Source organism: Colletes gigas, unplaced genomic scaffold, assembly GCF_013123115.1.
Source record: "Colletes gigas isolate AHSC1104 unplaced genomic scaffold, ASM1312311v1 Colletes_gigas_Sc00016, whole genome shotgun sequence".
In the NCBI taxonomy this organism is placed as follows: Eukaryota; Metazoa; Arthropoda; class Insecta; order Hymenoptera; family Colletidae; genus Colletes; species Colletes gigas.
The window spans coordinates 4,940,171-4,955,791 of NW_025106645.1; the positions used below are offsets into that span (position 1 = coordinate 4,940,171).

Consider the following 15,621-nt stretch of genomic DNA (forward strand, 5'->3'; position numbering starts at 1 on the left):
GTGGTAGGTTACAAGATGAGGTACTTAAGGACTCTTGATCTATCTTTTTAACCCTTTGCACTCCGAGAGTATTCATTAATACGAAATTAAATTTTGTGATTTCTAAAAATAAAAAAATATTCTTTGCACGAACATGTATACGAATACCTATAATTTAAATTTTATTTATATATTTTCTAAATTCAATTTGTGTAATCGTAAATGAAACTTCGATCGAGCTATGATACGTATTATGTTTGTCGCCATACGCCAGTGGAGTGCAAAGGGTTAAGTAGACCAGACCTTCATGACATTAAGGATACCGTATATTCATAATTGAAATGGGTACAATAACAACATATTGTCGAATTTCACCTTTTATAGTCTGTTGACTTAAAAAAATTGGATTTTTCGAGGGGAAACAAATACGTTTGAATCCCTGGACAAAATTGGGAGTACACGTTCCTTTAACTAAGTTTTAAGTATATTCATCTATCGTAAATAAAACGTGTTTATACATTTGAAAGAAAGAGTCAATGGCAAACCGTGGAAAATTTTATTTTTTCACAACAAGTATTGATTTTAGATTCACTCGTTCGCAAAAATATAGAAATTTTTTCAGAGCAACGATCGGAAGTTCGACGAGCAGCGAAGGAAGGGACGGGTGGGTGCAACCCTCGAACGAACGTCAAAGATAATCGACGACGAAATAATTGCCGGCCTCCCGTCTCAATGTATCTCGTTTATTCAACACTTACTTTTTATTATACATCCTTACGCGTAAGATCTACATAAAAACTTATTAAAACGAGCTTAATTATATGTTCATAACTGGTTCTGGGCTGGGACAGCTTCGCGCGGCGCATCGGTGCACGGTGTTCCCGTTCTGAAACAAAACGAAAAAAAACTCACGTCAATATTTAGTGTCCGCGTAAGCAGATGAAGCAGAAATTGAATCAAGTAGCATTATCTCCGAGAAGATATATTTGCAGAAACCGAAAGAAATAAAATTGCTTGTTGAGGCTATTTAACATTTTTTTTTTTTATTTATTTATGCACAGAAGCACTGATATTATCTGTATCTTTGTAAGATATATTCTGAAAGGATGTTACGAAGTCTGCAAGTACTACTCTTTCTTCTTACCTCGCAAGTATCTAATATTTCATTTAACTTTTTGTTCTAGAAATTAATGAATTACATGTAATCATCTTGCATAGAAATTTGAACTCATTTTCTATTAAATAAACTATTTATAATCCAGTTTTATCCCACATCAGTCGTATAATCGATAGAAATTGCTGAAACTTTTGTGGATGCATAGTGTCAAAGTAAATATGAAAATGAACATGAAAGGCAGCTTAAATAATAATAGTTTATATATTCATTGGATAGAGGATGAAATGCCCTTTAAACTGAAACTTGTTTCAAGTCGATAGCGTAATTAGTTTCGGAGATATAAGAGTTCGAAGCGTTTGTTTACCTTTCATTGTTTACGTCGCGAGGTCATTGACCTCACGTGCTCGTAGAAATTAAAAAATTACCCCTTTACATAATTTACGATATCTCCGAAACGAAAAGTCGGATCGACATAAACCAAAAACCATTTTAAAGGGGAGGCCTCGCCACTTGTAACAGTGGCTCAATTATGGAGAAAACACTAATAGTTTCGGAACTGCATGTGTGTAAAGTTTAACAATTTTTAATACGCGTTGTTAGACTGTTCTAAGACATATTTTGTCCAGTTCTTTAGAAAAAAATATGTGTTATTCAAACAGACTACATATTTTTCTTAGGAAATAAACCACAAGAATAGAAGTGAATATTGAAAAATTCATTATACCTATACTATAGTAAAAATCGTGAAGTTAAATGGCGCTAAAATAACATTGTATGTACGACGATCCCAAATATCCAAACAAGACTGAACATTCCGAATTAGTAAAAAAAAGAAAAAATGAACTCGTGCACGAAACGAGACGCGAATCGAACAATAAAGCAACCCGAGTCGAGGCGAAAGAAACGAACAGGGACGGGATCGAGAGGGAAGGAGGATGGAGGGAGGGTTTCACTTTTGTGGAGCGGACAAACGAGAGGCAATCGCTCGATCGGTGATCAGCCTTCAGTGCCACCGTCGAAGTGGCAATATTAATTTATTCCTCGCAATGCCTGTCAGATCCTACGGGACTCGAGCAGAAGAAGAACAAAAAGGAAGAAAGAAGAAAAGAAAAGACACGCCAGTCTTTGCGATTCCGCGGATCGACGACCATCGATTGTCCCGGGGCGTCAGGGTAGAACGATCTCAGATCCTCTATTAACTCGTTCCTCCCGCGGGACGTTCTCTCCTCGCGTGCGTAACGTTTCTGCACGCGCAGCACGTGTATCGCGTAATTAATAATTGCGAGTAATTACCCCTATCCCGTTCCCGGGGGGCACGCAGCGATTTCGGGGGATGTTTTCGCTACGTTGTTCGATTTCCCTCGACAGGAACGAGGTTCCCCGTGTTCGTTCCCGTAATTCTGAATGGTTGACTCTTTTGTTGCGATCTTCGAGACTCGATTTTTACGTAGACTAACAAACTAACAACGAAATCGAGAATCTTTGTAGTAAATTTCTTAGTTAAGGTATTTCATCCATTAGCGATTAGAACAGTCACTTTGTCTTATTTCACAATTCCATATAATAAATATTACCGAATATTTGAACAACGATCTGGAATTACGAGGAGGAATCGCCAAGAATCTTTGTAGCAAATTCCTGGTACTTCGTTAAGGTGTTTAATCCATTAGAGATTAGAGTTACAGTCATTTTGTCTTATTCCACAAACAACGATCTGGAACAACTATTATAAAGTGATATTTCAATAAATTTCGTTCAACACTTTGACTACCACATCACCCATATACGAATGAAAGGATTTATATGATACTAGGAAAATTAATGATAGCGTTCATCAGGACATGGACAAAATCCATGACATGGTTTTGACAGACCGCCGAATAAAGGTACGGGCAATTGCTGAAGACGTAAGCATCTCTTATGAACGAGTGGTTCATATTTTACATAACGAATTGGGTCTTTTCGCAAGCTTTTCGCAAGATGGGTGCCGTATTAGCTAAATTCTGAGCAAAAGTGCCTTCGAACACGAATGTCAGCTGATTCTTTGGAGGTTTTTAAAAGGAATCCCACAGATTTCAAGAAGAGATTCGTGATTATGGATGAGATATGGATTCCAGTGAAAACAATGGACTGGAGGCTGTAAACGAATATTTTGGTGATCTCGAAGAAAGTCACTTCCGGGAGGGAATAGAAAAATTAGAGAAACGTTGGACCAAGTGTATCGAGCTCCGAGGGGACTATGTTGAAGAATAAAGTATGATTTAGAACAGATTTATTTCGTTTTCATTGTCATTCTGGGAACTGTTCGATCCGCCCTCGTAGTTTCCGCAATTCTGCTTTCGTCTCGAACGACGAGAGACACGGGGCTCGTAATCAGGATTGACCAAAGCGAACGAAGCGAAATCAATCGGGCGCAGAAGAGGCCTGCGAGGATCCGTGGAATAAAAGAAACCGAAGAAGAAGACGATCACGGGGCGAGGAGACGCGCGCATCATCTCCAAAGGCCCGTGACAAATGAATTTTTATTAAGGCCCGTTCCTCCTCCGTTTATCGGTCGATCCGATTGGCACAATAGCGCCGAACGAACGAGACTGGCAATACCCGCCGCGGAGACCCGTGGCCCCAGCCTCGCCCCCGCACCCTCTCTAATTATTTTTACGAGGGTGAGAAGCCGGCTGCCGTTGACAGCACCGCGTGGCCTGCCCCGGAACCGGAGAACTAGCTGACGGAGACACGACGAGGACGAGGCCAGGCCAAAGCCAACCGACCGTTCCATCAGCAGAGACACGAACCCGGTTGAACAGGTACTAAAACGGGACCACCCCTTTCCTACGCTTTTTACGCTCTGTTCCTCCGAAGGCGAACGGGGCCGGGGAGGGAGGTGGAAAAGGCGGACGGGAGTCTACCGCGGAGACAAAGATCCGTGTCATCGGCAGTGTCTCGACCGGCCGGGGAACTGACAGCCGGAACACGCGGCTGGAACACCTGTCCGTGGACTGGAAAACGTGCCGCGATCGTTTCGCGGGCTCGTTTCCGCGAATTACCAGATACGATTTCTGGCTGGTCAAGTCTGCGTAACTTTCACGAGATTTCGAGAGGCATGGTTAGCCTCAAAACTGTTGGGATCGTTTGATTGTACGAGTTTAAAACACGTTGAATGCGATGCTAATTTGCTTCCGGGGGTAGCATGAATTTTTTAGCGTGTGATGTATCTTGTAGTAAAATTTCGATTATGCGGTATACTCGGGGCTAGGGCAATGCTGGGAAATTAATGTGTGGTTTTAGGGAACCATTCCATTCCAAATTCATATTTTTATTAATAGAATTAATGGGAGCTTTGCAGAAGGTTGTCTTAACCCCTAAATATAATATAATAATTCGTATTTTACTATAAGTATTTCTTATATTTTTGCACATTTAAAAGGAAACAAAGTTAATCAATCTTTGAACGTAATACCTTTCTCGAAACCAAATAACTTTTGCACCTAACAATCTTGTACCCATCGCATGATTTGCAAGTGATTCAAGACGAATGTGTTAAACAATTCATATTGTATTCAAAACTATCCCGCAATATTTCTCTACCTTTGCACGCAAGAAAGTAAAAAATAATCCAAGGATCCTAGTCAGAAGGAAGGAATTAAAATTCGACTGTCTCAGGATCAGGGAAGTCGTGGACTCGTACCGTCGAATTTCAAAGTTTGCTTCGTTTACTGCTGAATCACCTTAATTCGTTCGTTGAACGTTGCTGTTTCTTTATTCAAAATTATTCGATGGAAGATTCGAAAAGGTCCCGATACGAAACGCGGACGCTCGGATGGCGATGCAGCCGAGGATTTATCGACGAGCGATTAGAGACGAGTGGCGTAAACGGTGGTTGCAAAATCGTGGAAGAAGGCAGGGAAGGGCGGGGACCCGAAGGTGGCTGGTTCGTTAATTACTGATTTTCCTCGGTCCGCGTCACTTTTTAATTGACGCCAGAAATTGAACCAGAGAGCCAACCGGCTCGATCGCTGAGCGCCCGTTCTCGCCGAGTCATCCTTCGTTCCTCCTCTTCCCGTCCTTCTTGCCCGAATCATCCAGCCAGGTTTCGACCAACGCATCCTTCGGGTCAATTCTGACGTCTTTAATAATCTTCGTTTCGAAGACTTTCGCGTCTCTTTAGCGATCGAATATTCGAACGTTTCGATGTCCTATGATTCGGATTTAACCCCTATGCACTATGAAGTCACCTCTGGCGTGACACTTCATACAGTTAATAAAACAAATTAGTGGGAAGCAGTTTCATTTAAAAACTTCGTGCGGTTCTCAACATGTAAATATAACGGAAAGTAAGTCTTTTATAATGTGAAGTATCTTTAGTCAATTTTGTATTCTAACTTACAATCCACTCTCATTGTTAGGTTTAGAGTTTTTATGGCCTAACGGGGGTCCGGATTACGAGGGAAAGGACTCTAGGAAAAAGTATATTAAAAATTGGTGCACTTGTATTATATTTTCGCTAGGTCGCTTATAGCGGCCGAGTCGTTTATTTATTTTTAATTATCAAAGTATAATTTAAAGAAAAACGGGCAAAAAAAAGACCTGGCGCTGCTCGTGGCTCAGCTCGCGATGCGTTGCTCTGTAACAAGGAAAGACAAGGCTAGGTTTAAATACCTTGTAACGCTTGTCTCGTTTTATCTAGTCGCACTTAGGAACGGGGATCTCAGACGTTGCTCTACGCGACTATGCTGTGTGGACTGTATATATGAACGTTTTCGTAAATCGAGAACGGTTCCATCACAGTGTGGAAGAGATTTAATTTCTCAATTCTCCACTTTTTGCGAGGGTTGAATGTCGCAGGAACGGACAACAGGTGGAGGTTGCAAGGCTCCAAATGCTGCCCAATCCACAGTTTCTCACCGCTCTCGTATGCGTACAAGACGCGGTGTGGTGCAGCCCTTAACGGCGCACGTAGCGTCTCACGTTTAAAGGTGCTCACACCACGGTGCTCTTTATGCGACGCTCTATGCACAGGGTACGTACTCACTGGCGGTCAATGAGCGTCTTTCGAGCAGGTCGTAAGCTAGGAATTCCTGGTTTTTCCAAGCTCCGACACGAGAAACGGCAAGCCCACAAAGAGTATCGGTCAAACGGCCACTCTAATGGTGGTATCCAAAACCGTGCAAACATTTTAAGTCTAAATCAGCCTCACACGACCGCTGTTTACAGCAGTCCGTGGTAAGGTCAGTACTGAGTAGCCAGTAGGAACTGGACTTTCGACGACCGCTGATTGCAGCGAGATGTTAGAAAACCAGCCTCACACGATCGCGTCAAATGCAGCAGTTCGTGGAGCCCTCAACACTGAGTGGGCCGTAGTCCTTGGCTGTGACTGGAGTTTCGACGGGCGGGAAACGAGGATTTTCGAGTCAGGAAGCGAACAGACATCCGCAGTCGCGGCCACGAGAGGGGAAATCACCACCTCGTATCGCTATCCCTGCTCTTCAATGTCCATCTCTTCTCAATTTTAATATTTCGATACCCTCTCTGTTTATGGATCTTCGACGATCGATCCCAAGTAAACGTTGTTGGGTCGATCACATGACCGAGCAAACGAAATTCGTGTATGGTTTTTCTAACCTATATCGTTCTGTGTGCCGATCCACGCATCAGAGAATCTCTGGAATGTCGCGTACACGGAAAACAATACCGTATGAGGAATTTATGGTTCTCAGTTATGTTTCACGTTAAATTGGATATTTCTCTAAACGGTTCTCAAATCCGTCAATTAATTTTTCATTCGTGAAAATCCCTCTGTTTCCCCTAAAAAGATTAATCAAGAGCTATTTAATAGCCTCTTAGAAATCGAAGGAATTTTGCAGAGAGCGAAACAGATGATACAAGATTTCAAAGTTACGTCCACAAAAAATTCTTGAAAATTTTATTTTCATCCGTCACAGCGGTTCACCCCGTTTAAACATTTTTTATTCCTCCCGATGAGTAACATAACGACCATACTTTTTAAACGCCCCGTATATCCCGTAGAACGCCCTCCATCAGATTTTGCATCGGCCACCAGAGAAACGGCAATTACAGACCCGGTGGATCGAGTTAAACCCGACTATGCGTGGATCGTGGCAAGAAACCCGAGCTGGACGTCCTCTTTTTCCAACGGGAACAGGATAACACCCAGCCGGGAATTAAAGAATCAAGGTGTATCCTCGTACCCGGTATCGGGCGTTAATGACGCCTCATTCTGTGACAGGGAAACGGCCAGCGAGGATTTGGCATCGCCTTCGATAAAAGGGGAGAAGCCTTCGCGAGGCTGAGTCCAGCTCGAGTTCGTTACACGCCGTGACTCGGCAGAGCCGGGTTTCTCCAAGGTGCCAGCCTCCCCTGCCGCCCCGACGCCTTTTTACGGCTCGCGTCGGGTCGTTCGTCATTAGCAACTGGCTCGTAATTGCCAAATTCACGGACCCCGGGTCCGCGTTCGCGCTTAATCGACCGATTACACAGTACCCAAACGCCCGGACGGTGTATCTCGGGATCGCGATCACCTCTCTCGATAAACGTTCCGCCATTGTCCAGCCCGGGGGACCGATCAACGATGACGTCGACGACTGTTTGCCCGAATGGCGACGAAATAATTAATTGGTTGTCGCCCGCGGCTGTTCGATCTTTCAGAACGTGGATGGCTCGACGTTAACTCGACGCGACCGACAGTGCTCGGAAACGGCGATTTAGATGCGAAAAAGTTGAATTTTTTACCATCTCCAATCATTTTACTTTGGGTGTCATTTCGTAAATCCTCGAGGATCCTCGTTTGATTATTTATCCCTAAAAATTGTTTAAATAGGTTAATTTTTTTCTTAGGAAATCGACATCTCTATTCTTCTTGGAAATCTGTTTTTGTAATGTCAAGTTTCACAATTACGAGTCTTATAAATTAAAATCAACACATTTTTGCATTCACAAGGTAGTCGTAAAACAAATCTATTCTTTTCGGTGGCCATTGCTTGTACGAACAAATTTAAATAAAATTAAATAGTATACGTTTGAAAAATTACATTAAATCGAGGGGGTTAAAGGGGATCGTAGAACCAAACGAGTGCATTGAATCGAAGCGATAATAACTGCAAAGCTCCTCCGAAGAGAGGACCCGCCCCTAATCTGATAAGACGTACTCGAAGAAGATTTTCTCGCGTTCAGGGTCGAACAGGTGTCGCTACCTGACACTCCCAAGGACACTTTAGTGGCCTATCCCCAGCGAGGGAGGCCTGGTGCAATTAACCACGATCCAGAAACGGCTTGTAGGAGAACGAAATCAGCGGAGGATGACGCGCGAAAGGGGCGCGCGTGAAGAAATCGACGCGTTGTACGCAAATAGAGGCGTATGAGCGCGGCGTGTAATCGCGGAGTACCTGGCTGGGTTCTGTAGGTTTTTGCTACCACGTAGAAGGAACACGATCTCGAGCTAATTACCCGAGATAACCCATTAGTCCTGTATACTTCAGAAATTATAAAGCGAAGAACCGAGACACCAGGGGGGGATAGACGCGTCATCTTTGACGAGTTAATCTCGTCGAGGAGTCAGCAGTCTTTTCGTTCGTCAACGAAACTCGTTGTTTCCATGAATCAGCGGAAATCCGCGAAGGAAAGTCCACGTCCCGACTCTCAACGCGAGAACGCGTCTCGTGTCAAAAACCATCGCTGATATTGGAGAATATCATTGGAGGAGATTGCATCGATTTTCTTTTTAATTTAAAATAGGAAAATGCGATGGAGGTACAAAGAGAAACAATTGATACAACCAAGAGGTACTAGAAATAGGTAAAGATGACAGACTCAACGGCGTGACACATTTTTCAAGATTGAAATTTTGCGCTCGAAGAGAACAAATCCAGCAAAATAATCGACTTTGGCTCGTGGAGCAAATTCGAAATTCGGTTGGAAGTAAAGGGTGAAGAATAATATTCTAGCATCCCGTTACGAGATCCCGAGGACGCAATTTCCGCGGTATTTTCGAGGCCTGGCGAGACTGATCGTTGCTAAAGGGATGAAACGGGCGGTGCAATCATGGCCGATTTCATAGCTGTCGTCGGCTTCGCAGGCCTGTTTCAAGGTTCCTGTAGCATCGAACTGGGATCCGTGGAATGACGAGGCGCATTCCCGTCTCATCCCTCGAGCTTTCCCTTTCGAAAAAATTCGGGACACCCCCCCCCCCTCGTCGGACGTCAGCCACTCCGACGTACTGCTACCTGACGTTTCAATTTTTAATCGAGCCCCGCGCTGAGACGTCGCGTTCACGAATTAAGGTCGATTTTTGTTATCCATTTGGGCACGTTCCGTTTACGACAAACACATTTAACGAAAGGAAGATTGGTACATACAGTGTGCCTTGTAAATTATGCTCACTGAAGGGGGTATTCCAGCGTGTTACCTTTGAAAAATGTATCTGAGAAACCTTATGCTTGAACTCCTAAAATTAACGAAGTTATGGCTGTTTAAAGATGGGATGGTCAACGTCATTGTTATGGGGATACTAAAAAATTTTAAAAGCATTTCTCTCGAAACCATGTTCAACAGAACGGTGACCATGATATCTAAAAATTGGCCAACCTTGACCAATTGGCTTAAAATTTAGGTGCACATTCAGTACATTCAGAAAATTTTTACTTTATTTAAAAATTGATGACCAAACATCAATGGAATAATAATAGATCATAATAGTCAATGGTATATTCCCATTTATTGAAACAAATAAACCGGAGATTGAAACAAGAGGAGTTTCTGAGGAATGCATAGAGAAGATGACGAAACAAAAGTAAACATTAGACATTAGCAACATAATATAACAAAATTTAAACTTGATTCCACATGAAGTTTAAACTTTAGAGTTGATACGGATGAAAGTGGAAGAAAGACTCTATAATAGTGGCGTAGAACCAACAGGAAGAAGGGTTTACGCTTAAAACTAATGATCAGGTAATAATCACGGACTTGAAATGTCTGATCGAGGATAATACTATTCTCTGTTCTCCTATATGCATCTACATATATCCTGTACCGGTACATATATGTACCTGGAGAACTGTTGCCAGAATGGGTTGCATTATGAATGTTCTCAAACTATTCAAATTATATGCTCCGGCTAGAAATCTGAGATTCACTGTATGTATTTGAAACTGCGTTGCACGATAAATTTAATCGTATAAATATGTATTTACTAACGATTAAAACGATAGTTTTTTCTACACAACTTCAAGCTGTCCTCTTTGTACTCCAAACATTGCTACCACATATTTAGTTTTAGTATTTAGTATTTGAATTTACGTACAATATGTCACTTACTACAGTTCTTTCCATTTACTTTACTGTATTTATCTTTTACTTTGTACTAAACAAAACAGAATAACCAAATTAATGAGCACAGTGACTAATATTATCACTTGGTATAAAATTATTTATTATTCCATGCAAGTTGTTCGTATTTATTCTTAAACGTTTCTGACATATAGTTTTTTCATCTTTCTCGATGATACAAAAATATTTATTTCTTTCTTCAATTTTTTCGTGCACAGTTATATTGTATATATACTCTTAATCATTTTTAGTTTGTGCAATTGATGAAATATTTGTTTTTAAATAACCTGTACACTTTGAAAGAAGAATTTTATTTCGCAAATATTCGTGCCACAAACTACTAAAACAATTTAAATATTTCGCAAATATTCGTGCCACAAACTACTAAAACAATTTAAATATCAAAATAAATTAATCATTTTTTCTACGTTACATCGATCTACATTGCACTAATACGAAATAAAAAGAAATATTAAAAATGATTGACTCGGGCCACTTTTATAACAATCAATATATTTGTGTTAACCATCGTCGTCTAAATAAAAAAAAAAAGGCGCCAGCATTGAAAGAACGTGGAACGAGAACGATCGCTTTTTCCCCGACAATTATTTCGTTTATCGAATCGAGAGCGTCAAAAGCGTACGGCGACGACAAAGTGTAAATCGACCGATTTCGGGCCATTCGATCGATCGACCCGCGCTATCGACGCCGTCGATCGGTCAGTTTGGCCGAGCGGAACGGACTTGTCAGACGAAACTGGGCCAAAACGCTCGATCGGCGACTTTAATCCGACCTCGGGGAATCGGCTCGCAGCATCGGAGAGGCTCGATCGAATCCTTCGATCGCTCGTCCCTCGAAATCCCGACGCGAACGTGTCACGCTACACTCCGTTTAGAACATTCGGATCGCTACTTCGAATCAATCGGCGCTCGTGTAATTGCTTTCTCGATCGACGCGTTCTTCAAACAAACAAAAAAGTGATCACGCGATACCGAAACCTGGCTGACACTGGTCCCGCTGGAACTTTGTCAAGGAAGTCCTGTCGCCTATGTCGATTCGACAATCCAATTACGCCTCGCGTAACTAATCTTCGAAGTGCTACGTCACTCTTCCTCTATACCTGACATTCGCCTTTTGCTTCCTAATTAATGTTTTGTTAATGGAGAGCCTGTTCGCGAGGATCTTTGACGAGTTCGAAGTAGTTAGAGGATCGCGTTACTGGAACGTAGTGGATGATGAACCCGAATATCGTGGATGGAAGAACGGTTTACAAAAGAAATTAAGCGCGATACTCGAAACTGAGACAACGAGTATTCTTACGAGAGACCCACAGATTTGATATAGAAAATATGTCGCTTCAATATTTTATTTATTGAAAGGAGTAATATTTTTTGTTTCAGCGTAATAGTGCATTATATGCTTCTTTATTGAACGACATCGTGTATTTTTATTTATATGAATCGATTCCGTTTGTTATACGTAAAAGTTTTGTAGACACCATCATTGAGAACGCAATGTATTATGAAATATTTCACACTTTGTATTAGGAAATTACTTTATTTCTTTTTTTTATATATAAACGATCAGTTACGATCTTTCGTAGAAACTCAAACAGGTCGAAGTAAAACACCGATTTTTGAGACTCACGTTGAAATACACGCTGTTCTACTGGGAATATGAAAACACAGTATGGCGTTTAGAAATATAAAATTTTTGATGCAATTTAAATAACGTAAGAGAGAACTACAACGAAAAAAGCGTAAATACGAAAGAGTAGAAAATCAAACTATTCGATACTTCGTTTATTTTGTTCGTAAATCTGTAATAATTTTAAAAATAACGAACGACGATTGCGTTGAACAATGCACGCGACTAAGATCTGATTAAATTAGCGAAAGGTACAGAGTGGAAGGAGCGTATGTAAACAATTGTAATGACGTTCGAACGGCGACGCTGTTAATTACCGTTAATTAGTCCTGTTGATAGGGATCGCGTCAGCAAAGACGAGCCCTTTCGATCGGGTCCGGATCGCAATTAGCGTGGTAATCGCCGCGACAGGAGCGCGTAATAAATAAGCCGTGTGTTACCTAATCTTGTGGAAGGAGAAAGGACTCACCGTCAGGCGCGAAACAATCAAGGAGCCTGATCCTTCGGTGCTGAAGAGGTTCGAGTTCGCCGTGCCGAAGGACGCTCACGTTGGCCAGGATTCTTGTACGCGTACATTGCCCGTCGCGTTCCAATCCCTGAAACACACACCACGACACGTCTGAGCGATCAGTCGAATCCTTTCGGATAGTCAGCGTGACCGTGAGACTGTTATCTGGTGTTGAATTAGTGGCATAAATGAAAACTTAAAATATAGATGGAGCTTAATTCTTAGAGCAAGATGGACCGAAATACGAGGTACAGTCAAGACGACTCTATCCCACGAAACAAATTTACACCAGATCTTCGCATTTCAATAGTAATATCTTCGTCTTCGTTGTGCCTGATTTCTGTACAATAAGAAATTTGAATCGAGCGGAAAGAAAAAATAACGTAACCATACGTTGCAAAGGGGAACTCATTTAATTTGGAGTAATAGAATACTCTATTTATTTGAATAATTACCCTTATAGATAATTGCCTATATAGATACAGATACACATTATTTTAAATCGCTTAGCCTTATTTTATTATCGCTTATGCCTTTGCCAAAGAAATAAAAAAAATGCGATATTGATAAAGTCGATCGCTCAGATGACAGTAATTGTGTCATTTACCTCCCTTTTTTACACATAAAAAAAATCAATAATTCCTTTTCAACAATTTCGAAAATAAAGGAAACGTTCGACCAAAATGTGGAGCAACGATCACATACGTTCCTCTTAAAAACGACGCTTCTCATTGAAAACTGTTTATCCCGTCGTTTTGATCTATTTTCAGACGCTAGATTGCACCGCCTATTTCGGGTCTATCTATATAGAAAGAAAGCTCGATTCGAGTTTCGTTTCAAAAGCAATAGTCCTTTCCTTACCTGTTTCACGATCACTGACAAATTTTACGATCGATTTAATTGCAAGGGGGGGGAAAGTTTCTTTCGCAGCGAAGCGTGTACGACTTAAATTTTCGAGGACGCCGTTATATCAATTTCAAAATTCCACGCCCCCGACGCTCGTGCTTGTGTTCGAGACCCTTGTTATAGATCTTCGTCGAGGTGTGAAAATGACGGATGGCCGTAAACGAGACGAGAGAGCCAAGCAAGAAACTCCTTTTCTCCTCGTCGCCTTTCATTTACTCGTCTCGCGCGGGCAAACGTCACGCGAGAAGAAGTAATGAGCTGGCTTCGTTACTTAACGCGGCGCGGATCGTTTCGCGCCCACGCGCGAAACAACATTCGTGGGGCTCGGATTGATTCGAGAATGACAGTCACGTCGTCGCTAATTTATTAACGCGAAATTATTCCCAGCCTCGCGCTAGAGATCGAATACTAACTTTCCACGAACTCGAGAATGGCGGGCGTCCTCTCGCAGGATCGTCCAAGATGGCTGTCGAATGCGAATGAAACAAGAAGAGACTAATTTGAGATCGTGTGTCGTAAGTTTAGCTTAAAACCTCGTCCGTGTGTAGCAAAATGTCCGCGATCGAACACTGACTCTCCTCGAACTCGAGAATGGCGAACGTTCTTTTGCTGGTTCATCAAAGATGACTGCCAAGTGTAGAAGAAATGAGAAGAGACTAATTCGTGTGTCGTAAGTTTATCGAACTTAAAACCTCGTTCATGTATATTGAATTGTTGCACAAAAGCGATGAAAAAAATTTATGGAAGGTAAATGTTTCGATTTGTCGATAGATTCCTTGATATTTGTCGCTTTGAAGGATGATGGAACATTCTGAATGTTATAATTTCTCTACAATGTGAAAATATAGAGCATTTTATCGGGTACAAATAATATTTTCTACCTTTTTTTGTGAAAATATTTATCCGTTTTGAAATAAAATTTTTGTAGAACGAGTCACTGATGTTTGTAAAAATTTTAGTGAACAGCAGAAACGGACAGGTGATTTATTCTTTAGTAATTACATTAAAGTGCATAATAATTTCGAAAAATAAAATCTATATAGAATCGAATGCAAGATAAAGTGGCTTATAAAATTGTATGTTACAGCATTCATGTCATTTTGCATCACAATGAAAATGAATGCTATATTCACGTCCGCGAACGTGTTAATTATAGGTCTCCAGTCATCGTCGTATCAACATACGAGTGTTCGACACTACTTTTTGAATATTTATTGCGCTGTCATGTATAAAATAATGGTTTCAGTGTTATCGATATCAAGCAACTTAAAATATAATTTATTAAAAATGCGAACCATTGTTTTGTATGACTGTCAACGTTACGTGACAGTATACCTACAGTTGTATAAGCTTAGACAGTTTATATGTTAATAGAAGGAGACGTTTATGTCATTCAATAGAAATGAAGTTGCTTATAACTTTTCATAAACTTGATTTCCAGGATCATGGTGTCAATTTCACGTTTGTCACAAATACTGAAATTATTTTTCCTGTGATTTTATTACGTTAGCGTGTTTAACATAGGTTAATAGTCATATTAATTAAATAAATTGAGAGTATCGATAATCATTTAAAGTCGAAGTTAGGTACACCCTTTATAAACATTTGTGTTTCTGAATTATAGATGTCTTCACATGTCAATAATTCAGTAATAAAGAAGAAATATTATACAACTATCATTTCTTTTATCTCGATCGTCAAGATTAATATTGTTAGAAGGTTAAATAAAAATAAAAATTTCGAAATGCTTCCCAACAGACAGATCAAAATTTCACTGTTGTTTACTATTCGTATTAAAATCCTGCCTAACTTTGTACGTGACAAAAAGGGAAATTGCACGAGTTTGATCGATCGAGTCCCTCATTGAATCTAAACCCCAATTCTTCCAAGCTGCGGGAAGATAAAATTCTAATACGATGGACAGTTAATCTATCTTGTGGCATCAGATCCGATACGGTCCGTCGTTTCGACAGAAGCGAACCGGAAGAGAGTTACGATCCCAGCGAACGTCGTTTCGTTATTTGACGCGTTCATCGCCCCACCAGAGACACTGGATGGATCCTTAACGAACACTACCCATCGATTGGACGCTCCCCGTCGAATTTCAGCGGCGCTGCTCGTC

At 41.0% G+C, this 15,621-nt stretch overlaps 1 protein-coding gene across 1 annotated transcript in view; it reads right to left on the reverse strand.

Annotated features, from left to right (window-relative positions):
* Positions 1-816: 816 nt before the first annotated feature.
* The window catches only part of LOC122400119 (transcription factor SOX-2), a 172,213-nt gene continuing 157,408 nt past the window's right edge, over positions 817-15,621 (reverse strand). Inside the window, exons 3-4 of the mRNA XM_043401375.1 lie at positions 12,555-12,681; positions 817-865 (exon numbers count right to left, since the gene is read on the reverse strand). Of these exons, the coding sequence (XP_043257310.1) occupies positions 12,630-12,681 (52 nt within the window). The 3' untranslated portion in view covers positions 817-865; positions 12,555-12,629. The remainder of the gene's footprint in view (positions 866-12,554; positions 12,682-15,621) is intronic.